Source organism: Plasmodium chabaudi (assembly GCF_900002335.3).
Source record: "Plasmodium chabaudi chabaudi strain AS genome assembly, chromosome: 12".
NCBI classification, from domain to species: Eukaryota; Apicomplexa; class Aconoidasida; order Haemosporida; family Plasmodiidae; genus Plasmodium; species Plasmodium chabaudi.
Window position 1 is genome coordinate 1,307,753 of NC_030112.2, and position 27,584 is coordinate 1,335,336.

Consider the following 27,584-nt stretch of genomic DNA (forward strand, 5'->3'; position numbering starts at 1 on the left):
AAATCGAGAAAATACAACAGGGAACTATTTCTCTATATATACAAAAAATTATAATAAAAAAAGTTAAGGTAAAATATTCTTAATTTTGTAAATATATAATAAGATTAATTTATTTTTATCAGTGTTTATAAGTATGTAGGGTAAAATGACAGAGGATGGATGATAAAATTTTCTGCATTTTGAATAAGGAAAACGAAAAAAAAAAAGGTACATAAAAATAAACAAAATAAAGGTTAACATTTTTGAAATTTAAAAAAACAAAAAAGAACGATTATAATTGTCTGCTCAAAAAAAATAAATAAATTTATAACATTATAACTAAGCAATTTCAGAGATTAAAAACATTGTAAATGCCATAATTATGATAATACTTCGAAGGTATAGTATGGTGTCCTTGTTGTAAAAATGGTCACAGTTCTATCTAAATAATTCCTTTATGAATATAGGCCATATTTTATAATTTTTTTTTTTTATAAAAATTTTTATCTCGACGCTGTAAGATAAACTTTTCAACGTTAGTCCAAAACTTTTTTGCAGCAACATGATCATCTTTTCTATTATTACGATTTAGTCGAATAATATCGACATTCGTTCCTGTCAATAAATCGGATGGAATAGTTTCATCAGTATACATGAATGCAAAAGTTTTAAAAGGTTGAAATAAAGTTGTTGATATTTCAAAGGGATATTTATTTAAAATATTTTTTAAAGAGTTTTTTGATTTTATAATAACAGCTATTACACATTTCCAATCTGTTTCAGACAAAATATCAATTTTATCATTTTCTATAAATAAAAATTTTATATTTTTATTAAACATGTTATAAATAATTGATACTCCATCATAGTTATTTGTTTTTATCGGTATAGTGGTATTATTTTGTTTTTCATTTTTTGATGGTCCATCTAAATTATTATGTAAAAAAAAGGAATCAATATTGTTTCTATTTATTATGTTATCATTTGTTGAACTACTTTCGATTAATATGATTGGTCTTCTTTTATAAGTTAAATGTATTTCATCAATAATTTTTAAAACCTTTTTATGGCTTTTATGTTTTATATTTTCATCCTCATTATCAATTATTATATTTTTTTTAATACCATTGATATATACATTTTTTATGTTGCTTTTATCTAAAAGTTCGTTTTTAAAAAGGTTATATATTCTTCTAAAATCGCATGAATTATTTCCAACTATATCATATGAATCTTTATAATTTATTTCTTTGATCTGTGCAGACTTAATAAGTTCGATATTTCCTTTATTATATTTATTTTCACTTAAAGTTTCGAATATCTTACTATCCATTTTGTCATTAATTTTTATGCAGCCACTTTCGAGTAAATAGAATTTTGATTGGGCAGGGTCTACACTACTATCCAAAGCTATGTCATCCTTTTCAAGGTCATCACTTAATGCTTTGTCCGAATCAATTGAATCTGTTTCGACCTCTGAAAAGTGATCGTGATCATGCTCATGTCCATTTACTTTAACAAAATTTTCTTCAAATGAAAATTCACTTAAAAATTGGTGGAAAAAATTAATATAATTTTTATTTTGTTCATAGAAATTTTTATCATATAAAGAATATATATACATATTTAGAATGCTATGAAAAAGGATTAATTTATCATGATCGTTAAACTTTTCAATTGTTTCTATAGAAGTTGAATATTTAAAATAATTTATTATATTATTTTGTAAATATGATGGTAAAACTGTATTACGAATATAATTTAAATTATTTATAGAGACATAGCGTTGTTGATTTTCGGGGTCTAAGTTTGTAAAATAATCATTCCCCTTGTTCTCAAAAGTGTTTATATTGTCGACTGTTTGCGAGCTTGTCTGAGGTTCTATATCGTTTAAATTTAATTCAAATTGGATAATGTCACCTTTGTTATCATTCATATTTATTGTATTATTTCTTTTAACATATTTTACATATTCTTCAAAAAATTTGTTGATCAAAATTTGTAGGTTACTAAAAATTTGGTCGTCTTTTGGTGAGTTTGCAACGTAAGTATTATTTAAAAGGGAGTATAAATTAAAGTTGAGAAAGAAAATGTTTTTAAAAATGTTGTGTTCGTAGTAGTGCTTCAAAATGGGGTTGTCGTTCTGTTCGTTCGGGCTCGGATCATTTTCCAAGCCGGTGTTTGCATTATCTGATTGGGGCTGCTTGCATATTTGTGCTCCCCTCTTTAGAAACTTAAAGTTGGTGCTAATATTATTTATGTGATTTTCATCTAAATTAATTTCATTCGAGTTGAAATAAAATAATTCATCATATCTTATGGATGGTATGTCTTCCTCTATAAAATTGTACTTTATATTTTTGTTTAACTTTTTTTTTATTTTATTTTTTTCACAAACCTCTTTAGTGACATTATGGGACCCACTTTTGATGTAAAAAATTTGTGACTTATAAATTTTATCAACATTGCATATTTTATTTGTGTTATTAAACGAGATCAAGCCAATGTTTGATTCGTTGGGCTGGTCATTATTTTTTGTGTCTTTGGTATACAAAATTGGATTTATTTTATTTTGTGGATTGTTTAAAGTGGAGCTTTGATCTATTTCATGATTTAAACCGTTTTCATCCGTTTTTATTTTATTTTTTTTCGTTGGAAAAATGTTGGTATCGTCTTGATATGTGTTGGTCATTTGCTGTACCGTTTCGTCGTCTGCATATTTTCGTTTTTTAATGTTTCCCCAATTTTCATTTTCACTATCAATGTCACATATAATGTCATTAAGATTTGTGTTAGCAAATAGATTGGATTGAATAATATCTTCTTGTTCTATATGAAGATAATAATTTAAATTAATTGTATTTTTTTTATCGTAAATATAAAAGTTAACTTTAATTTGATCTTCTTCATCCTCATTATTTTGATCTTCGATTTTTTTAATAATTTTATTTCGTTCTAATATACTTATATATTTATAACCAATTGAATTAATATAAGAAAATGTGTAACTACTTTTGGGTAGGCATAGAAATAAATATATATCTCCTACATTATATTTTTCTTTCTTACGGTTTTCAATTCCACATATAACATCACTATATATATAAAAATTATTTTTTTCAAAAATTATAATATCTTTATCATCTTTTTTTTCTAATTTTATATTTTCTTTTTCATCACTTAAAAACTTTTTCATTAATACTTTCAAATCGAGTTGTTTTAATTCTGTGCTTGTATCCATTTTGTACCTTTGTCTGTTTAAACAAATTATGAAAATTATTATCAAACTGTTAAATATATGGGGAATGTATATTTCCCTTAACCTAATATTTATAAAGTAATTAGCAAAACTTCAATCTTAAAATGGTTGGGAATATAAAATTTATTAAAATTGTGAGGGCTCAAAATGTTATATACTCTTATATTATCTTTCCATTTTGAGAGAAAGGAAAAGTAGGCCTATGCTCGAAAAGCTTTCCTTTTCAAACTATCAGAAATAGTAAAATAAAAAAATCCAACTATTATCCAAATAAATAAATAAGTATGCGGACTATATGATTATCATTTTTTCAAATTAATTACAAAAAATGTTATATATTTAAAAAAAAAAATTTATAAAATGACAAAGTATATACTTACTATATTGTGAATACTCGGGTTGGTGATAATATGCCCGTTCTATTTTTTTTTTTTTTTTTTTTTTTTTTATTTTTCAAAAAATGGATTTATATAATTCATAAGTATATATTATAGAAAATGTTTTTAAAGTTTATGCGGGAAGTGGTAAAATGAAAAAATGAAAAAATGCAAAAAAATTGACAGCATAATGAAAGGAGAAAGGCGAAAGGAGAAAGGATAATGTAATTCGATTTGGAAATATCCTAGCAGTTTAAATAAAACAAAATAAATCGAAAAACGTGGAATGCAAATGATATAAAATGCAAAACAAAAAAACGAAAAAAAAAGAATAAAGGACAAAAAACAAAAAAATGTGGGCCTATTTGAATAGCGAGTCAATGTCAAAGTCAGGGGGCATATCGAGCTGACTAATAGCAGCTTGTATATCTTCTTTAGATATATTATGTTTTTTTACAATATCTTTTAAATTATCTATAGTAACATTATTTGGATCTATATTTTTATTTGGATTTGTATCATAAATAGAATTATATTGATCTATAACTTCTCGTATATCTTCTTTGATATTATCTGTTCCCGATTCATCTTGAAAATCAATATTTTTTGGAAGTTCAAAATCTTTTTTTTTATTTTTATTAATCCATATAACAAATTCATCAAAATTTTTTATAGCATCCTTATCTTCACTTTTTGAAATTGTCTTTTCAGTTAGTCCATCCATTAATTCATTATGTTCATTTTGGTCAGGAGAATATTCTAAACTTTTTTCTAAAATTTCTAAAGCTCTCTTTGATGAACATGCATTACTATTTATTAACAAGTCATATAAATGTCCACTACTATTTCTTGTTGAATAGGATAATATTTTTTGATTTTCTAATTCAGTTAAAGAGTTAATCCATTCTTCATTTATACTATTAAATGATATAGGTAATTCTTTTTTTTTTATCATATATTCTATATATTTATACATATAATTTAGATATATAGTTTTTATATCTATTGGTTCAAATCCTGCATCGTTTTTTTCTTGGTTATTTTTTTCATCATTTTGATTTCCATATCTTAAAAGGTTTATTTTTTCATATGTATATAAATATTCTTCAAGACATTTTTGTACCTCTGCATTGTCATTATATTTTGCTTTTCTATACTCCATAATTTCTTTAAACATTTCTTCATGATCATATTTTGCTATTCGGTTGATTAAGTTTTTCATGTCCAGCTCGTTTTTCTCTCGTTCCAGTTCAGTTCTATCACGTGGGTTGGAAATTTCGTCTTTATCATTTACTTCGACTTGATCATTGTCCATTTCGTTGGCAAACTCATTTTTATCTGCACTTGTGTCTTCACCGAAATTGAAAGTTTGAGTTGTCTCGTACTTTTCAAAACTTTTAGAATATTTAAATACAGTTGGTAAGTATAGACTAGTGAAATTATTTTTTAAGTATAATTTATTTTCACTTTGAATTTGATTATTATTATAAAAATAAAAAATTTCTGACATTTCTTTTAGTAAGACATTAGCTAAGACATTTATTGAATAAACATTATCATTAATAAATATTTTAGAATTTTCAAATGTGTTTATATAATTTGCATGACTAGATAATAATTTATAATCTTTGATAAATTCAATTTGTACATGTTTATTTATTTTATTTCCAAATAGTTCTTTATTAAAATATTGAAACATATTATTTGTTACAGTCATTCTGTTTGTTGGATCAGTGAATGCACTTTGATTATTATTTTGTCCTGGCTTTTGTAAAAATATCAATTCATTAATTTGCTCTTTAGTTTTTGGTGAATCCTTATTATTTAATTCTGTTTCTGTATTTGCTTTGTTTGGAAATATGTCCGATATTAATTTGATCAAGGTGTCAAATACATTTTCTGTTTTTACTAATGAAATTAAAATTATTTTTTCTTTTAGTTTATCAAAAAAGTATTCTATACAACTTAAGTTTTCATTGTACATGGTAAATAACAAATTATTCGTTGGTGATTTTATTTCTTCTAATCTTTTGTAGTATACAATTTCACATGCATATTTACATTTGTTTGCAATAAAGTCAATATCATTCATATCTAGTTTTAATAATTTTTTAATACCATTTGAAAATACATTATAAATATTTATATAATTATTTGTATATATTGCAGATGCAATATGTTTAATTGGAATTTTGTTTTGATCCCACATTTTTTTTGGATCTTCCCGTTTGATTGAGTTTGTTAATATTTCCATGATTCGATTTTTGTCAATATTTGCATTTTTTAATTTCATATAAAAATTATTTAAATTATTATCATATTCTTCTTTATTTCCCAACTTATTTATTTCATCATGAGTTAGATAATACTCTAGATTCATCAGTTCATCCATAAAGAACGGCCAGTTATTATATTCAATAATGAATCGGATGAATTGCTTAATTTTGTTTATCTTCGAGTAGTTAAAGATGTCTACTTGCTCGTCATCTATCAGTTCGTCGTCGCTTTTCACGCCGTCACCCTGCTCGTCACCATCTGTTTGGCTAACACTTTTCACTTCTTTGATATTGTCAAGGCTTACATTGGTTGGGTCTATACTTTCTTCGGTGTAATTTTTTGCATCTACCGGAATGTCAGACTCATTCGTTTCTTCATTTTGAGTATGCAGTTCTTCAACTTGGCTAGTGTCCTTAGATTGGGTTGTTTTTTCTGTGTTGGTTTCAATTTTTTTTTTAGCTTCTTTAATAGTTTGGTTATCTACATTACTGCCAAATTTATGAATATACGTAGTATATTTTTCATATATATTTAAACATTCATCTAATATAAGTCTAGATAGTAACAGTGAATTATTTACATCATTATTGATATATATTATTATATCGTTATTTATATAATCATAATTATAATCTGAAAAACTTAGTCCAGATATATTATCTGTATATTTAATAATTATATTATTTGGTAAGTCAAATCGAAATAAATTTTTTGTATAATAATTTAAAAAATAATATGCTACATCTTCTCTACCATTCCCTGTAATATTTGAATTATCATTTTCTTTATTTTTATGTGATAAAACTAAATTTTGATTAAGAGGATAATCAATTTTAATATGTTTAATAACATTATCAACTGTATTTATATTCATATGTTCATCATATATACTTGTATTTTTATAGATATCTGCTAAGACATCAGTTTGTAAAATCTTTTTAAAAAAGTATTTCTCTTTAGTTCGCATTTTTCGAATGTTTCTAAATAATTCTCCTAAAACAACCATCATTTGTAATGCCATAATATTATTTGTAGTTTCAACTTTTTCATTATTTTCATACTTTTTTAACAGCCCTTCAACATCTTCATTTTCATTTCCACTATCATGTAAAAATTTTAGACAAGCATTTGTTAAAGCATTGTGGACGTAAGTCAAATCGAATTCAGTCAGCTCTTTCAGTTTGTCTATTCCTTGTGTTAAATATTTAGTTGAATTATTTACATCGCATAAAAAGAGAGACGCGGAAAACTCGTTCAAGGGTATACGAAACTTTTGTAATGCCCCCTGTTCGCTTGTTAAGTTGGCTTCTGCTTCTTTAGGGGTGCCGTCTGACTCGGGGTAGGCATGCTCACCCCATAATAAGTTGACATTCTTTTTTATATACACATTTTGCGCCATTTTGATAGCTTTATTTATATCATTAGTGGTCTTCGATTTTAGGAGGAGGAAAACTAAGTCGTCATTCACAAAGTCGTCGTCCTCCTTTTGTTTTTGTTTTGTGTTTTCTTCCTGTGGCTGTGCACCATTTTGGATGTTATCATAAAAATTAATATACTTGTTATATTCCATGTTATATAAAACGGTGTCTTGATTTGGTTCTTCATTTTTAATGTAAGAAAAGAAGGTTGCCGATTGTTCAGGTGTTAAATTTAGATCGCCTAGATGAGGAGTATAAAAATAAAAATCAATATTTTCTAAAAGTCCAGATACCCCATGTACATATTTAATAATTTTTTGTTTTAATGAATCAAATTTATTTAATTTTTTATAATTTTTAACTTGATTGAATGGTAAAATATCTACATATATTAATTTATAATATTCATACATAATTTTTAATATAGTGTAGTTTAGTAGAATAGGAGAATTTCTTAATGCTGGACATAATAAAATATTTGGCAAATTTATAAAATTTTGATTTGTTATATTATATGTTTTCATATTTGGAGTGCTTAGCAAGTTTTCTATTTTACTATTTATCCAATAGAATGGAATAAAATCAAAATTAGGCAACTCATTATTAAATATATTACAATTAAAGAATGTCCACATATTTTTTATATGTCTTTCTGTTTCTTCATTACTTTTTAATACATATGGTGTAGAATAATTTATGATATCTTTTTTTTTTTGATTTTTTAAATATTCTGTTAATTCTGTTTCGTTTATTTTAAACATATCATTTATTTTATTAAAAAATTCAGTTAATATATTTAAAATTTCTTCATATTCTGAAAGCATATCTAAATATACTTCGCTATTCATAAACTTGTTGATATTATTGTCATTGCTATCTTTATCGGGATATACATTCATATCACTTTCAATTTCTAATTCATTGAGTTGCTTTGTTTGAAAAGTTTTATATATTATATCTAATATATAACTTTTTGCATATTTTAATATAAACATGATATATATTTTATCATTTAAATTTATTTCTAAATTATTTTCATAAAATGAATTTAAATATTTATTTAAACTCATCTTTATTGAATCTATTCCTTTTTCAAGAAAATCGTTAAATCCATCTTTCCCAATATAAACAGAACTATATAACGAATGTTTTGGAAAAAAAATATTCGTTTTTTTTGTACATTCAATATCGGAAAGGTGTTTAACTTCATCTTCATTCATAATTATTTCTTTTGTTTCATCGTGAGAAGTAGATACAAAACTGTTTTTATTTTGTTTTTCCTTGTCACTATCGTGCATATCATGTGTGTCATATGTGTCATAATTTAATTTGGGTTCCTCACCTTTCTTTGTATTAAAGGGGATAAGATTTATTGATGTATTATTTAGGCATAATTCTTTTTTATAAAATGTTGTATTTACTTGATTAATTTTTTTATAATTTTTTGTATTTACACATTTATTTTCAATATCATAATAAAAGCCATTTTCATCGGAATAAATCAGACTATCATTCCATTGTTGAAATCGCATATGCTCGTTTATCTCTTCTTCATTTAGTAGTTCGCCATTTAAAAATTCTTTTTTGTGTGTAGACTTCTTACCTATTTCTAAGTGATCATTTTCTTTGTTTTGATTTTTACTTAATCCATCAAAGTCTTCAACAGTTTCTTCATTTTGAGTGGCAGGCAAACTCCATTCTATAGGACCTACCGTTGTTATTCTCTCTCGTTTATTTTTTTTATTTTTTTTTATATTGACATTTTGGAAATTGTAATTTAGTTGATATTTTGAATGTCCATCAATTTTAATTGGTTGAATAAAATTAAAATAATCATAAAATCTTTTCAATTTGATTCCATCATATTTTTCAAAGAATTGAAAAATAATAATAACAACAGCTATATATCTCTGAATTCTATTCCTCATTTTTTAATATATGTTTTTTGTCAACCATATAATATATACAATACATGTAACAACCCTTAATGGGAAATTCAAGTTTGTATAAACAATGTCTTTAAAATGATGCAGGGCTATTATATGTATAAGTATATATTGTTCTTCCTATTCATATTGGCTACATATAATGAAATATAAATTTATTTTTCTAAATATTAAAAATAATTCATATATATGCAACCTGATAATTTATAATTTTCCTTGTAAGCCCATATTGGAAAGTTTGTGAAATTTGGAAATACATACACCAGTTCTACTCACACTAAGCTTGTATATATGACGTGTGCATATATGTATAATTTCTTTTTATAACTATTTGATTGTTTAAATGTTTTTCCTACTTTCAGCTAGCCCCGTCGAGTTTATTATTGAGCATTGTGAAGAAAATCAGAAAAAAATTATATAAATAAAAATAACAAATTAAAAAAGATAAAGAAAAAACAAATTCAGTTCATTGTTGCAAATGCATACTATGCATGCATGCGTATTTTTCCCATCACTATATTATCAAAATTTGTGTAAAAATGGGATGCATAATTTTTTTAGCATAAGTATTAACTTCTTATCAGTGTAGATAATATTTGTGACGTATGTTTTGGAAAAAATAGAAAAATAACAGTTAAAAAAATTGAGAGTAAAAATACAAAAAAATTGAATAAGAGCATAATTAGTTACTCGTAATAGTGCGTTAGATTGTGCTAGATGCTGTGGATTTTTTTTAACATGTCGTTCCCTTGTAAAATAAAATATTATCCGTATATGCATATAATATATATTATTCAATTTAATTTTATAATTATATATTTATATATATATTATATTTATTTTACAAACTTTTTTTTATTTTTATTATCCAATTTAATAATTAATATATTAAATTTGCTAACATTTTCACAACAGTGTTGGTATAATTCACATTATAATAATTTTTTTTATAAGTTAATTATTTTACCTATATTTATTTTTTTTTCTATATATTCCCACAAAAATGTATGACAGTACTAGCAAAATTAAAGATTTGAGCTTAGCCCCATTTGGGAAGCTTCAAATGGAAATTTCCGAAACTGAAATGCCAGGACTAATGACAATAAGAGAGGAATATGAAAAGCTAAAGCCTTTAAAGGGAGCTAAAATAACAGGATGTTTACATATGACTATAGAAACTGCATTATTAATGGAAACATTACAAAAGTTAGGAGCAAAATTAAGATGGTGTTCTTGTAATATTTATTCGACACTAGATTATGCTGCTGCTGCTGTTAGTACTTTAGAAAATGTATCTGTTTTTGCATGGAGAGGAGAAACTTTAGAAGAGTATTGGTGGTGTGTTGAAAAGGCTTTAACATGGGGTGAAAATGGAGAAGGACCTGATTTGATTGTAGATGATGGTGCTGATGCATCTTATTTAGTACACAAAGGAGCCGAATATGAAAAATTGTATGAAGAAAAAAAAATATTACCAGATCCAGAAACAGGAAAGAATGAAGAAGAAAGATGCTTTTTAAGTTTAATTAAAAGTTCAATACTTAAGAATCCAAAAAAATGGACGAATATGTCAAAAAAAATTATTGGTATGTCTGAAGAAACAACCACAGGAGTATTAAGAGTAAAAAAAATCGAAAAAAATAATGGGTTATTATTTACAGCTATAAATGTAAATGATTCTGTTACTAAACAAAAATATGATAACATATATGGATGCCGACATTCTCTTCCTGATGGTTTAATGAGAGCCACTGATTTTATGATATCAGGCAAAATTGTAGTTATTTGTGGATATGGAGATGTAGGAAAGGGATGTGCATCCGCTATGAAAGGTTTAGGTGCAAGAGTTTATGTAACTGAGGTAGATCCTATATGTGCTATACAAGCTGTTATGGAAGGATTTAATGTAGTTACATTAGAAGAAATTGTTGAGAAAGGTGATTTTTTTGTTACTTGTACAGGTAATGTTGATATTATTAAATTAGAGCATTTATTAAAAATGAAAAATAATGCAGTAGTAGGTAATATTGGTCATTTCGATGATGAAATACAAATAGCAGATTTATTTAGTCATGAAGGTATAGAAATCGAAAATGTAAAACCACAAGTTGATAGAGTGACACTACCAAATGGCAATAAAATTATAGTTTTAGCTCAAGGTAGACTTTTAAATCTTGCTTGTGCAACTGGACACCCAGCATTTGTTATGTCTTTCTCATTTTGTAATCAAGTTTTTGCCCAATTAGAATTGTGGGAAAATAGAAATACAGGAAAATATGAAAAAAATAAAAGTTATATATTACCAAAAGAACTTGATGAAAAAGTTGCATATTACCATCTCAAAAAATTAAATGCAACATTAACTGAATTAGATGATAACCAATGCGAATTTTTAGGTGTTAGTAAAAATGGTCCATTCAAAAGTGAAGCATATAGATATTAATATAGTGTTATATTTCTTGCATATTTTGAATATGCATGCGAAAGCTTTCTATATTCGATATACCCTAATACATGATGAAATTATGCAAATTTATGAATATTGCACACATGTTTAGGCAAAATATGTTTTCATCATTTGCACATACATAAAGCTGTGCTTTTTGTAAAAAAATGTTATTACATATGTGTAATGCTTATTTGTTTTTTTGGTCATTCCACACTTCAAGAATATTCTTGTATTATGACAATTTCGTAACGTATCATATGTATTTTTTTCCTTATAAGTAATTGGAATGCCTCCAATTCGTGTTTTTTTATTAAATATTTGTAATAACATTCCTTTAAAAACTTATATTGAATATAAGAAAGTAATAGGTTGGTGATTGCAATTATTTATAGTTAAACATTTTTTCTCGTATAACAGAGAAGTTTATTTCCATTTACATGAAGAAAAAAATGGGAATACATGCATATATATGTACTTTTTTTTCAACACATGGAAATAGCTGTACAAAAAATTAACAAATTTTTTTTAGCTAGCCATAATTAAAAAAAAAAAAAAAAAAAAAAAAACAGGTAGCTATTCCAAAGTTGATGGCACAATAAATAAAGTGAAAAATAACGATATAACAAAATGAAGATTGAAATCTAGCTAAATATATTGATAATATAATTGCATACGTCCAATCTTTTTACATGCTTTGTTCTAGTATATGTATCTCTCAAATTTGTTAAAATGTCTAAAAAATAAGCATTTTTATGTATAATATTAAAACATATTTGTTCGAATTTTATAAATTATTATTTACATATGCTAGTAAAATATAAAATGGAAATATTACCTAGATATGTGGGGCTTAAATTATTTAATAAAAAATTGATACAATTCTTAAGTGCCTTTTTTTCAGTGTCTTGGTTTTCTGCATTTAAAGGATAGTATAATTTTATAAATAAGTTTAAAACTATTGAGAATTGCATTGTAGACGCGATGAAAATCAGACATATTTTTCTCCTTCAGTATGCTTACCATAATTCGAAATTATATTATTTAATATACTTGAAAATTGTGTCTTGTCTAAATTATTCAATTTTTCAAAATGGTTGAAGCGTTTTTGCTTTTTCAAAGAATTTTTTAAATCGCTCTCATTTTCTAAATATAACTAAAAAGGAAAGAATATCCAAGCAAAAAATTAAAAGACTAGCTTAATATGCAATATTAAATTGGGTATCTATGTATGCATGTGTAAAAAAAATATATATTTTTAGTGATAATAATTTTCTTGCTTACTAGAATTAAAACGTTGAAAATTCCCGTTACATGTGTTGTATGCATTTTTGATGCATTTAGGAAAAAATCATCGACTAGCCCGAAATTAAGATTTGATAAAACTGGCGTGTTTACATTTTTCGTTAAATTGGGTATGAAAAAGTTATCAGAAAAAAATAATATATAAGAATATAATAAAATAATAATAGATTTATTTTCTAAAATTCGAAAAGGAATATTATAAATATCATTCCTTAATAATATTAAAGCTATATCATGATTTTTTAAATAGCTACAAAAATTATTAGTATCATATTGTATTAAAGCTATATCATTTATATTATCAGAAATAAAATATGACTCTATGATATTTATTAAGTTTGTTTCGTGTGTAGATTCTTTAGTTGCATCTTTTGCACTTTCATCTGCATTTTCATTTTTACTTAAATCTTCAGTATCCGAAATAATGTCACTAATTATTTGTTCAGTACAAATATGTTCTTTACTAACTCCATAGAAATAATTAATAATAACTGGGTTCAAAATAAAGGTATTAATATTTTGTAAAAAGTCATAAGTATGTCTAAAATAAATATGTATATTTAGAATGAGATTATTATATTCATTTTCTTTTAAAACATTATTTCTTAATAAAAATAATTCCATATAATTTTTATTTTTTAATATTTCTATAACATTGTTTTTATAAGTATTTAAAAATGTGTTGTTATTTTTTTCACCAATTTTTAAGACATTCAAAAGTCTTTTATTTGTATTTTGAAAAATATTATTAAAAAATTCATTTAATTTTATTTCATTATTTTTTTCTGTACAATCATTTGATATTATACTTATACAACATAATGACTTGTAATATATTAAATATATACAACAACTTATAAAATAATATAAAACATTTACTTCATAATTTACTCTATTTCGTATTTCTATTTTTTTTTTGATATTAATATTATCTAAGTATCTACAATCCCCATCATTGTTAATATATTTTCCATATTCTAAATATATATTATTCATGATGTACTTGCAAAAGTAGAGGCTTTTTACTTCCCTACACTCGAGTATGTCTAAAAGTTTATGCACCAAGCTTTGGCATGTAAAGAAGAGAAAACAAAAAAGATGTAATGAAATAGTTATTTAACAAATAATATATATTTGTATAGGGTATCCCCTACTAATATAGGCAAAGAAGTAAGTCTTACCACGTTCGCTTTACGAAGTATAAAAAGGAATAAGGATTTTTAATTTCTGATAGTAGATAGTATATAATTTTACATGTATCAATAATATTATCAAATGATTCGTAAATATTTATATTCTTAAATATGAATAATAAAAAAATGGTGCATGAATACTCCAAAAATACATGTCTAACTTTATTTTTATTTTTTTTTATTGTTTCTTGGTGAATATCATTTAATTCTAAATTTTCGTTATATAGTAAAATTTTCATAATATTTTTTTCATTTTGATTCATGTTTAAAATTTTTATAATAATATTACATAAAAATAAAGACAAATTTGGGTCGTAAAAAAATGTTTGTTTTTTAATTATATATTTTATTAAATAGTAAACATAATATGGGTTGTATAATATATCATCTGAAAGCATGTCTAAAATTATTTTCTGCTGATTTATGTTTTCGTCAAATAATTTAAATACTTCATATATTATTTCAGAACTTAACTGTATATTCAACGATTCTTTGTCGAAATTTATTCCTTCATATTTTTTAAAACCCTTTATCCTGAACAAATATAAAGGGAAACAATATATTGCACATATAGTATCATATGAATTTGGAGGAATTTCTTATTTCTTGTTACCTGGTTAAGTAAAAATGTAGATCAAAAATGTCTATAGATATGTAAAAGTTTTTATATATGCACATATTATCCTTTCCTTTAGGTAAATTTATTCTGATATCTTTTGTTTTCTTAAAAATAATGTATAGTAATATTATTAGCTGGGTCATGCTTTTTTCTTCGATTTTTGTATATACTCCTTCATTCTTAAATAGTAGATAGATTATCTAAAGAAAGGCCAGTAAATTTAATGATATATAAGACAAACTCATATGCATATATAAATAGTGTGTGTTTTTTATTTTTTTACTGCCCTAGTAGGCTCACCTGCAAGATTAAGATGTACTTCTCAGGATATTCGTCCCGACTAATCACCAAAAAAAAAAAACTTATTACTTTTGTTATGACCGTGATAAAACTAGGGTGTATATCACTTTGTGATAATCCTTTCTTTTTTATATTGTTGTATGTTTCAATTGTTCCCAAAAAAGTGAAATATAGTATATAGAGACAAATTATTGTTACATGCTTATAGTTATTTCCTGTTGTATTATTTAAATAATTTTCAATAAATAAATAGTAATTAGAAGGGTTGACGTAAGAACCTATTAAGTACAACGAATTGATATAAATATCCAGTTGTTGTGGATCTATTTTTTTATCAAAAGAATTGAATAAATAAGAAAAAAATTGAGGTATATGTTCAGTAACATTATCTTGAATAAAATAAAAAATTAATAATATAATTTTGCTACTTTCTAAAAATTGCGATTGATTTGTTTCATCATCTTGCTTTTTATATAAATGCTTAAAATATGTGTTTAAAATTGTAAATGATAATTCTTTAGTCTCTTTTCTCATTTTGTTGTATGTTATGTCAATATCTTTTATTTTGTTTTCTCTCAATATGTTAGAAATATAGGGATGGCTATTTATAAACTGGTTAATAGTTTTTTCGTAGTGCTGATATTCATCGTAGTCGTCTATTTTGTTTGTAACAGGCATTTCAATTTCTAAATCATCATATTTTATTTTTTTATTATCATCCCCTTCTTCACACACAGGATGAGTTTCATTTTTCTCTTCATCAAAATAAAAATTTGTTGGGGCTTCTTGCTTGTTAATATTGTTACCATAAATCTGTAAATTTATTTTGTAATAATCCTTTTTTATTATAAACGGGTTATTATGAGTTTGTGGAAAGTAATATTCAGTTAATGGTAGTGGTAATGTAAATGGAGTTTTATATGACCATTCAGGAAAAAACTCATAAATTTCTTCCTCGTTCATATTTTTTTGAAAATTATTGTTACAGCTAGCCGTGTCTGTACATGCGCTACCGAATTGTTTGCGCTTTGATAAAACTTGTATATAGATAAAAGACAAAAATCTAAATATTTTGTAATTGTCAAAACACGCCGAAAATAAATAAGGTAATAAAAATGTTGTAAAGTCATTATAATCAATAAATTCATATAATATGATAAAAATAAAAGAATAAAAATTATATTTTACTTTTATGCTTTTATCATTATATAAAAGACATAAATAATTTATATTTACATAATTATTATCATAAAAGCATTTGATTGGAACTATATTAGGATCTTTATATCCAATTAGCATTTCAATGATTTTATAATTTTGTGTATTATTATTATTGTTTTTAATTATTTTTACAAGGGTATGCATACATTTTATTTTTATTTTACTATTCTTGTTGCACAAACATTTTAACAAACTTGTACTGATTATATAATGATAATTTATGTAGCATTCTTCGATTTTGTCTATTATTTCTTCTATAAAATTCATTATTAAAAAATTTATTTCACAACAGTTATCGAACAGACCGACTAAACAAACTTTAATTATCTTGTCCAAATGAATGCTCATCTAATAAGAAGAGAAGAATAATAAAATGGTTAGACCTTCAATAATCGATAAATAGAGTATCAGAATGAATGCTATCATATATATTGCATATTCGTATGTACATATATATGCAAATGTTTTTTCAAAACATGGCTATACCTGATAGTTCGAAATAAGGCGCATAAGGTAAAAAAAATACAAGAACAAAAAATATCTACAATATTCACTTATAGATTGATTTTTAAGGGCCATAGGTTTATGGTCAAATAATCGTGTAGTGTCATCTTTTTGATAAAGAGGTAATTTGCATTGGTCGACATTTAATATAGTAATTAAAGCGTCAAGTATAAGGGTATAAGATTTATTAACATTATTTTGGTTTAATAAAGTAATAAAAATGTATATAATAATTAAAATGTTTTGTTCATCTTTTTTATTGAAACATAAAAGAAGTGTGTGGAACATTTCATTGAATGCATAATCATTATATTCATTATTACTATTAAACAGATAAAATATATTTTTTAAAATTTCAAAATTGTTACATTGTAATTCATATATATATTTTTTTAATAGTTTTTTTTTATCACTAGCGAATAATATTTCATTACATATTTTGTCTTTCACATTATATAGATATTCATTTATATTAATTTTTAATTTAGCTAATATATTTTCTTTTAGCAAATCATTTTGTAGGCATAATTGTTTTTCTATTAAAAATATAACATCATTCTGATTTTCATTTTGTTTATTAAATGCGCTACTTTTATCATTTTCATTATTTTTACATACGTCAATATTGCTAAGACTTCTTAGTGCCTCCTTTTGTTTGGAGTCCAGATTTTCAGTTGATATATGAGATATCGTAGACTCATTACATTTCTCTTTTCCGTTTGGGTGATTAAAATTTTTGTAATAATCTAGAGCCGATGACACAATATTGTCATACTGCTTTTTTTCTTTTTTTCTTTTTGTCTCTTTCGATATATTAAGAGCGTATTCAATCATACTTTCGACTACTAAATAGGAGGGTGAATGAATAGGAGAAATGTGTATTATGTTGTTAGGAAATAAAAATTCGAAAAAAGGAAAAAACTATATGTTAGAGCCACTGTCATAAAAAGTAAAAAAGTAGAGAGATACATAAATTTTGAGAAGTAGAAAATGAATAATATTTGCATACTCTTTCGACTTATTAATACTTATTGTTTTTTTAAAGTAAAAAATATTTGATAAAATTGGAAAATATAGACATATATAAGTGCAAAGTTCGATATTATTTTCCATTTTGCCTTTTTCGATATTTATTATTTTTTTTTTCATAAAGTACACAATCATGAGGACTAGATAAGTACACGAAGTTATTGGATTATTTTGTATGCACCAACTTATATACACATATGAATTAGTAAACCTATTAGCATTGAAAATATTTCTACATTATATAATTTTCATGAGAATTTCAAAGGGATACCATATATAGTACACAAAACTAAATGAATTTATTAAATGGAATTATTTCGTATGTTGCTAAGTTTTGAAAATGCATTTTTTGGCTTATTTTTTGACCTTTCTATATGTATTTCCATTTTTTCGACATAACCATTTAATACCCAAAAAGAACTTCCCAATGTCTATGGATATAATTTATAAGGGCATATGCATAAATATTTACACTTATATGTGTTAAAAAATTAGAAATGTGGTAATAGTAATTTATTTTACAAGCTGTTAAACAAAATAGCTAGCTAAAAGGTATTATATATTTATTTTATTTATTTAATTAATTAATCAATTAATTATTTCACTCCTTAAAAATGATAATTACGAGTGACCGCCATTTATAATTCAACGTTCCTATTTTATTTCGATTATTTTTAATTTACGCTTTTATAAGTGCATAAAATTGTTGAGAATGTAAAAAATATATTTACCATTTTGTTAATAACAAATTTTAGCATAAAATATATGAACAGCTAGCTAATATATCATAAAATATTATTAACAAATAAATTTTTTTTTTTTAATTCATCGAAATGGGAAATACACTAGGTCACTAAAAAGGTGTAACAAAAAATTTAGTTTTTAAGGACATCCCACGAATTTTTGGAATAATAGGGGATATATATGCATTTATTTTGACACATTTTTGTTTTGATTTAGGAATAACTATTATGTAGGGGTGTCGTGTTATTTTATGTTTTGTTTCTCTCATTTGTTAAGCAAAATGGGGATAGATAGCTATTTTATGAAATATATAAAGATTACTTACATATGTAGAAGGCGAAATGAAATGAAAAAAACTATTGAAAATTTAAAAAATAATATATATACATATAATAATTATTGTTGCCATAATATAGTATACCATGCAAATGAAGAAGATGAAATAATAAATAATACAAGCAACAGTTACAATGTAAAGGTTGATAAAAATGTTGAAGAAATTATAAATTTAATTAGCCCTTTAAATTTGTATAGCGATAAAAATGCAGAAATAAATTTGGCTGATAAAAAAAAAAAAAATGAAATAAATATAGAGCAAGGGCTTGGTGAAAATATTAACACTAGTGATATCAAAAATGATAGTAAAAATGAATGTAGTAATAAAAAGAAATATGTTTTAAAATATAAAATAAACGAATTAATTGGTATAAGGGGGAAAAGAGAACAATATAGATATACTTATTTAAAATCGCCATTTAAATATAAATATGCATTAAGACATTATGTTTTTGAAAAATATAAATATAATTTTTATTTTTATAATATTACACATTTTAATATAAATATTATTTTTAATATTATTTTATCGTCTATGACAAATGAAACATCAGTTAAGTGTAATATAAATTGGTTTTATCCGGGTGAATATTTATTACAATCTGAATTTTTAAGAAATTGTTTTAGAAATGTGATTGAAGGTATTGATGAGCAAGTTGAGAAATGTGATGGTAAGGAAAAGACACTAGGTCGAAAAATCGAAAAACAATTAAAAGAAATATATAATAATAAAGCAAATAATAATGTCCCGTATTATTCACGTATAAATTTAAACTTAAAGAAATATAACATCCAAGATTTATTACCAATATTTTTTCAAAATAAATCATTTAATGAAAATTATAAAAAGTTAATTTTGTTGGAAGAAAAAAGTTTAAAACAAACAAAAAATAAAATTCGAAAAAAAAATGCTCATTGGTTTTTGAATCAAAATCCAAATTGATAAAAATTATAAAATAAATTCTAAAGGCAACCTTTATGGTAATTTGTCTATACTTTACTAATAAAGGTGTGCATATATGCTTGTACAATATAAATCAGTGGAAGCAATATGCATAAATCAAATTAAAGAACATATAATAATATATATACACAAACAACGGTATTATTTAAAACTTAAAAAATAACATATATATATGCACACAAAAAAATTATATAGACATTATAAATATAAAATATGAATGACTCATCAAATGTTATCGTTTTTTAAATCGGCTTTTATTTGTTATTTTTTCTCCAATCATAAAAGAAGAATTCTAAAAAAAAAAAATAAAATAACATGAATAAGTGCCAAATATTTAGCATAATCAAATTTATATGGTATCAATTTTTTAGCATTACCGTTATTTCTGAGTTTTGAGAAAATTTTGAAGAGACTAGCTTGTGGAAATTCAAGTCGGTTATCTAAATAGCAGGAATAAGTAGGCATATGCAATATGTAGATAGATATATGCTTTGATAAATGAACAATGAGGAATATGGAAAAATATATAGGTCGATAGGAAATTACCTGTTTGTTTAACTCCTTTATTATTTGCTGCTTTTCTTTGATAATATTTTTTTTTCTCTCGTTTTTTAAATCATAATTATTTATTTGTTTTCTTTGATCTGCACACAACTTTTCATTGATCGTTTCCACATTTTTAAGTTCACGAGATAAATCAGTATTTGTTTTTATTTTATCCATAAGTGTATTAATTTTTTTTTTTATTTCATTTTTTAGATTATTATTTTTTTCTTGTAAAATATATATTTCTTTAACACATTTATTAATATCATTTAAATTGTCCAAATTAATATTTTCATAATTTATTTTTAAATCATATATGCATGATAAAAAACTATTTTTTTGGCTTTCTAATAAGGCAGTTAATAATTGATTAAAATCGTATATATATAATATAATATTTTTTTTATTTATAATTTCTTCATTTGGGCTTGTATTATTTCCATTTGTATATATATTCCCTGTATATATATTTTTAAATTTTTTATTTTGAATTTTTAAATTTATTAATTTTCTTATATATATATCACTACTATAATCATAAACTGAATTCTTTTTAACATCAAAAAAATAGTTATGTTGTGTTTGGTAAAAGTGATTTTTTGCATGATCTTTAATTTTTTTTTTTTTTTTTTTTAAGAAACCTTTTCTATATTTTTCTACAATTACAATGTTCCGATTGTTTTCTACAACACACATTTTTTTCATGTTCCTATCGTCTATGCTACTTTTATTCACCTCTTTGTTTATTTTACTTTTTTTGATGCTCCCATCAAGAATTTCTTTTTTATCATTGGCCTGTATGCCATTAGTATTATCAAAATTAGTTTGTAACTTGGATTTACTAATAGCTTTTTTTTTATTGCCCTTCTTAATTATGCATTTATTTATGCTTTGGGAAAAATAATATGAAACATTCTTTTTTTTGTTAGCTGATTTTCCTATATAAATATATTTAGAAAATTTTTTTAAATTATTCATATATATATTGTCACTACTTGATAATACTAATAGAGAATCATTTGTTGTTTCTTCATTTTGTGTGCAATTATTAGGGCTATATATTTTTTTATTTTCATTATGACTTTCCGAATAATATGTGATATATTTCGTTTGTTTGTTATTATAGTTAGTGGAAAGGTATTTATTTTTTTTTCTTTTATTTCCACATGCTTGTTTATTTCGTATTTTATATGCACATTTTATTTTACTTTTATAATATAGAGATAAAATGATGTTATTATATATTGGCATAAAGGATTTAATTATTTTGGTGAAAATGTAAGATATATTTTTTATTAAAATTTTTTTTTTTTTTAAAAGCTGTTTTTTTTCTTTAATTTTTTTTTTCTTAATTTTAACAATTTGATCATAATTAAAGGAACATCCAATAAAACCACAAGATAGACATATTTTGGAATTGTAATTTTTTTTGCAAATATCACAATTAGCTATTTCATAATTATATTGTTTATATCGGCATATCGGACAGGAAGTAAAACAACATTTCTTCAAACAATTCGAATGAAATATATGACTACATAATATATTTATAGGAACATTATTAAAAATTTTGATCCTATCTTTATCATTTATAATATCACTTTTTTTTCTTTCTCTCTTTATTTGGCTATTATATTTATTTTGCATACTATTTATAAGATTTGTAACAGATAAGTAATATTCATATTCATTCAAATTATAATTATTTAATGCATTAAGATTGTTATAATAATAGTTTGGAGGATAGTTTTGAAATTTATTTTCTTCTTTATTATTCCTACTGTGTTTATCATTTGTTTTGTAATTCTCAAGAAAAATATTATTATAAAGAGTGTTAGCACTTGGCGAAATAGAAGGCGGAGCAGCATCCGTTTTGCTACTGCATTTGCTATTGTAATCGCTGATGTTATTTTTTTTTACTTTGGAGGTTTCGCTTTTTATATCATGACTCGTTTTTTCCTCTCTCATAGAACTACTACATGGGTTGTTTTTAATTTTTTTAATTTTACTAGCAGTGTTGAATTCACAATTTATATTACTAAATAAAGAATCGTCTGTATTGCCTTTAGTTTTTGAAGCACTTATTTTTTGGCTTAGGTATACCGTTTTTTTTTGAAAACTAAAATTAAAGATGTGGGAAATAATTTTGTTTAAATTTTCTGAATATAAAGGTTCTAGACATACAGCACATGATAGTTGAAATTTATTTTGTGATATTAGATAAAATGGATTGATCAAATTTGTATTTGACATTGATTGTAACTTTTCAATATTATTATGATCATTCATGTTGTTGTTTGTACACATTGTTTTATTTTCCAAATCGATGTTATAAAATTTTTTTGTCTTAATGTAAGAATCGGGATTTGCATTTCTAGTAATGCATGAAGTTACATTCATTGTAATTCCTTTAACAATATATATTTTTAATTTTTTTTTTTTTTTCATATTAAAAAAGGATATTTTTTTAGCTTTTTTCAGAATTTGTTTTGTATAAATACTAAATGTTAAGAAATATATCATATATTCTTCATAACATTTTTTATTTAAAACTTTTAAAAAAAATATAAAATTATCACACGGATATAACAGTTCTAAAAAAGCAGAAGGGGATATACAATTTGAAACATTAACACATAGTAAGACTGAAATATTTTTTTCATTTACTGAATTAGCGTTCATTATTTTGTTATTATTAAAATTGTGATTTTTATATTTATCTATTTCAAATATGTTTTCTTTTTTTTGATCTATCCTTGAAATGTTTATGCCATTTCCCCATATATTTATACACTTATTATTTTTTAAATATTTTGTATTGCTATTTTTATAGAATTCGTAATTCTTGTAACATATGATATAACCAGTGATAGATTGTATTTTTGTATTACCACAGCTATATTCAAATATGTAATATTTGCTTGTCCCTTTTTCATTTCTTCTTTGTTTTTGTCTTATTCCTTTTGCATATGTGCCATCGGATAAACACAATTCTTTTACTAACTTATAATTTTGTGTTCTTAGTTTCGTTTTATTTTTTTTTTTTTTCCGTTTTTTATTTTTCTTTATAATTTTTTTTTTCAAATTAAGAAAACTATTTCCCTTAATTAGTATCTCTGAAAAGTTAATAAATTCATTTTCTATAAATATATTTTTTTTATTTTTTAAATTAGTATCACATGTGGAATTTAATCGGTTCCTATTTTGTTCATAATTTACACATTTACTTTTTTTTATTCCTTTTTTGATGTTATTACATGAATAAACATCTTTAATATCTTTTTGAAATTTGCTTATTTCTTTGTTTATTTCTTCTTCAAATTTGTTGTCCTCATTTTTTGTATTTCCTATGGTTCCTAATTTATTATTATCAAAATTTATCGAAGGAAATATAAGGTTTAGATTTTTCTCTACTTCTTCCATATTATTTAGGTTTATCAAATTATATATATCATCTTTATTAACTTTATAATTATCTTTCTTTTGCATTTCTTCTACAGATGGTTCCCCTTTTTTACTTTCTATATTTTTTAATATTTCTGTTTCTATATCACCAAGTTTGTTTTCTTTTTCTGCATTTGTAGCTCCATCAGTGTTTACTTCAAAATTGTTTATTCGAATTGTGGGAGCTTCCTTTTGAGATATGCTTAATTCAGGATTAGTTTTTGGATTCGCTGTTTTACTGATTTTGCAATTTTCTTCTTCACCATTCTTTTCCATGTTCATTTCCATTTTAATGGTGTGCACATGCTTATCCAGGGGATCAATTTTTTGTGAAACTTTTTTTTCTTCTTTACTTGCGCATTGGTCATTTTCGGAAATGTTCGAGTTATCATTTTTTATACTTCCTAGTTGGTTAGCATTATTGGATATTTCTTTTTTGTGACTTGGTGATTTGTCCGCATTTTTAGTAAATCCATCATTTATCTCATTGCATAGATTTAAATTAGAATTTGTGTGTTTTTTTTTCCTCTTAAGTTTTTCTTTTTTTTTGCTTTTATTCATTTGAAAAAAAAAGAAAAACAAAATGTATGTCGATTGTATTGTAAACAGAAATCTCAAATATGGTGTAACATAAGGAAATAAATATTTGAATAATACATGAGTTTCTATTTTAAATATGATCAAATAATATAAGTATCATAATTTAGAATATATTTGATAAATGGAAAATTATAAAAATAAAAGGCTTATAAGTATAATTTGTATATGGTCATACTATAAGTTTACATTATTTCCACATATTAAATATTGCTTTTTATATAGCAAATAAAAATAATCTTATATAGTAGTATATTCAAAAAAAATTATATTTACAAATATAATACTATAGATATAAAAATAAATTTGTATAGGTTTAATAATTTTTATTTTTAATATTTCAAAAGCATATACAAGCTTGCTTATATATTATACAGCATCAAAATTTTCTATGTATTTAAAAAAAAAAAAAATATGTAGCCATATTAAATTTTACATGTATTAATAAAATAGTTTACAATATAACATCATAGATAAAACAAAAATAAAATCTAAAAATATATTATATGCATTATATCTATATATAAAAAAAATTGTACGTCAAAAAAGAAGTAAATGCATAATAATATATCGCTTTGGGCATATTTCGTCATATTTTTCCGTTTTGTTATGTACAATTAAATTATATGTATAATGAATAACATATTTTAAAAATAAAAAAAAGAGAAATAGGAAATAAATTGAAACATAATGACACACAAAAAAATGTTGTTATAAAACAAACGAAAAGGATTGTAAATGTGAAAGGGGGAAGCATGTTCCTGTGCTTGTCATGTACCACACATTTTATAAAGACTGTATAAGTGATAAATTTGTCAAATGATGACAATTTTTTTATAAATATTTCCACTTAGCTTTTTTGGGTACATGTCTAAGAGTGCTATACGAATTATGTATGAGTCTACTAAAAATTTTGCAAAAGTGTAAAGTATAATTTATTGGCTTTTATCAAACCATATCCTTATTCATTTATTTTAATTTTTTATAGCCCTTTTAACTTTTCCTTTAAATCATCATAGAGCTGCATTAAATATGTCTTGACAGTGTGTAAACGTAATTCAGTATCATCGGTGTACATCATTTGAAGTTTTGTTTGTATATTTGCATGTATGTCTAATGGGAGAAAAGAGAAATATTCCAAATATAGAGAAGTATAAAAGTTTAAATTTCCATTATTTTTAAAATCAATTGATTTATTTATATTTAGAACATTAACATATTCATCAATTCGTTCAGTTATTTTTTCTAAATGTTTAAGTTTTTCATTTTCTTGTTTTTGTCCAATTTTTTCATTATATTTAATTTTCAGTTCTAATAATTTATCATATAAATTCATAATAACTTTTTTGTTTTCATGTGTTAAGTCATAATTTTTAAGAGCTTTATTATTATCAACAAAAAGTTCAGCGTTAACCATAAAATCGGTATCTGTAACATTATAACTATTAACTTTAAATCTGTATAAATTTAAAACAGATATTTCTCCACATGTATCAAGCAAAGAAATATCTAAAGGATGTGATATAATACCAATGGGAAACATATTATGATTAACAGCTGCTTCATCATTATTATCATTATTTTGATTTTTATTATCAACAAAAATCATAGCAATACATACATTTTTATTTTTTCGTATCTTTTTTAAAAATTGTATTTTTTCAATTTCAGTAAATTTAATAACTGTTCTTTCACCTGGAAGTAGATTAGAATTTTCTGTAATTTTTGAAACAAAAACAGAAAGATCAATATTTTTTTTTTCTTTCCATACTAAAAGAAAATTATATATATTTAAAACATGATTATTATCATACACCTTTTGTAAATATTTTATTTCATGTTTTTCTAATGTATCCTCTGTATCGAAAAATGATAAATCATCACCTTTGATTTTTTTATCAAGTTTTTCTTGAATAATTTCTTCATTAACAATATTAATATAATCATTGCTTTCTCTTATTATGCTTAAAATTTCTTTTGCAAAACCTCCTGATGGTTTTAGTTGTGTTCCTATAATTGGCAATTTGACTTTTTGAATAAATTCATTTTTTTGATTTTCGACTTTACTTGCAATCACTTCTTTATCCTCATTATTAATATCTACATTATTATAATTTACACCATCCAGGTTATGTTCGTCATTGACATTTTTATTTATTTCGCTTAATATGTTGCTACTATTGTTATCGTTCAAATTGTTAGTAAGATCTCTATCATCATTGTATTTCTCGTTTTGCATAGATATATTTTTTTTTCTATTATGAATTTTTTTCCATCCTACAGTTTGCCAACTCAAATTTCCAAGACCCTTGTCTTTGCTTATGCTATTATTATTACTGTATTTTAGGTAGCGTTTTTTTCCTTCGTCATTTCTTGACACACCTATTATATGTTTTCGATTGAAGGGGGAAAATATACTATCATTATTATATACACTCACAAAACCGGAGTATATTTGTTTTCTACTCTTTTTACATTTTATTACTTTCAAAAAAATGAAAAGAATAAGAAAAAATATTTGGATTTTTGACATAATCTTCAAATTGTGTCATATAACACTTTTAATTTGATGCCTTTTCCCTTCGCATATTTAGTATGTTTTTTTTTCACCTTCACAATCGCGCTTTTCAAGCTATAAATTAATCAGTATATTTTAATAATATTCGACTTTATAGTATTATACAGCTGGATTATATTATATAGCATTAATTAAAATTTTTTTTTCAATACCATAATTTTTGATAATATTTTCTCCTAAGCATGGGCTAACATTATTACGTGCCACTACACCAATTTGCGAATAAACAAAGATATTTGCATATATTTTATGTGTAAATTTTGATACACGATGGGTTTTTGTAAATAATTGTGGAATATAGTGAATCTGTTCTATGCCATATTAATAAAGTAAAAATAATAAAACAAAATGAATGCAAGCCAATATGCATACTATTTTAAAAAATTGTGAAATGCTCCGAAGAAAAAAAAATCGACAGCACAAAAAAAAAATATTATTACAATTTGGGAATATAGAGAAAAATGTGGAAACTTGAACTTATCTCTTAAAGAATATAAAAATT

At 23.7% G+C, this 27,584-nt stretch overlaps 7 protein-coding genes across 7 annotated transcripts; 2 read left to right on the forward strand and 5 right to left on the reverse strand.

Moving 5' to 3' along the window:
* Positions 1 to 454: 454 nt before the first annotated feature.
* On the reverse strand, positions 455 to 3,220 carry PCHAS_1236000 (CDC73 domain-containing protein, putative; the record flags this gene model as incomplete). The annotated part of the gene is made up of 1 exon (XM_016798982.1): positions 455 to 3,220. The coding sequence occupies one exon, from the start codon at positions 3,218 to 3,220 to the stop codon at positions 455 to 457; it is 2,766 nt and encodes a 921-aa protein (XP_016654334.1).
* A 756-nt stretch (positions 3,221 to 3,976) lies between these two features.
* PCHAS_1236100 (conserved protein, unknown function) lies at positions 3,977 to 9,238 on the reverse strand (the record flags this gene model as incomplete). Its single annotated transcript, XM_016798983.1, has 1 exon — positions 3,977 to 9,238. One exon carries the CDS (start codon positions 9,236 to 9,238, stop codon positions 3,977 to 3,979), a length of 5,262 nt encoding a protein of 1,753 aa, XP_016654335.1.
* Positions 9,239 to 10,259: 1,021 nt separating this feature from the next.
* PCHAS_1236200 (adenosylhomocysteinase, putative) lies at positions 10,260 to 11,699 on the forward strand (the record flags this gene model as incomplete). Its single annotated transcript, XM_741116.1, has 1 exon — positions 10,260 to 11,699. One exon carries the CDS (start codon positions 10,260 to 10,262, stop codon positions 11,697 to 11,699), a length of 1,440 nt encoding a protein of 479 aa, XP_746209.1.
* A 647-nt stretch (positions 11,700 to 12,346) lies between these two features.
* Positions 12,347 to 17,678, reverse strand: PCHAS_1236300 (conserved Plasmodium protein, unknown function; the record flags this gene model as incomplete). Its single annotated transcript, XM_016798985.1, has 8 exons — positions 12,347 to 12,438; positions 12,541 to 12,618; positions 12,756 to 12,858; positions 12,987 to 14,073; positions 14,189 to 14,734; positions 14,814 to 15,019; positions 15,120 to 16,688; positions 16,827 to 17,678. The coding sequence occupies 8 exons, from the start codon at positions 17,676 to 17,678 to the stop codon at positions 12,347 to 12,349; spliced, it is 4,533 nt and encodes a 1,510-aa protein (XP_016654336.1).
* Positions 17,679 to 18,867: 1,189 nt separating this feature from the next.
* On the forward strand, positions 18,868 to 19,896 carry PCHAS_1236400 (conserved protein, unknown function; the record flags this gene model as incomplete). The annotated part of the gene is made up of 1 exon (XM_734997.2): positions 18,868 to 19,896. One exon carries the CDS (start codon positions 18,868 to 18,870, stop codon positions 19,894 to 19,896), a length of 1,029 nt encoding a protein of 342 aa, XP_740090.2.
* Positions 19,897 to 20,149: 253 nt separating this feature from the next.
* Positions 20,150 to 24,468, reverse strand: PCHAS_1236500 (zinc finger protein, putative; the record flags this gene model as incomplete). Its single annotated transcript, XM_016798986.1, has 3 exons — positions 20,150 to 20,209; positions 20,295 to 20,357; positions 20,464 to 24,468. The coding sequence occupies 3 exons, from the start codon at positions 24,466 to 24,468 to the stop codon at positions 20,150 to 20,152; spliced, it is 4,128 nt and encodes a 1,375-aa protein (XP_016654337.1).
* Positions 24,469 to 25,486: 1,018 nt separating this feature from the next.
* Positions 25,487 to 27,037, reverse strand: PCHAS_1236600 (conserved protein, unknown function; the record flags this gene model as incomplete). Its single annotated transcript, XM_733672.2, has 1 exon — positions 25,487 to 27,037. One exon carries the CDS (start codon positions 27,035 to 27,037, stop codon positions 25,487 to 25,489), a length of 1,551 nt encoding a protein of 516 aa, XP_738765.2.
* Positions 27,038 to 27,584: the final 547 nt, after the last annotated feature.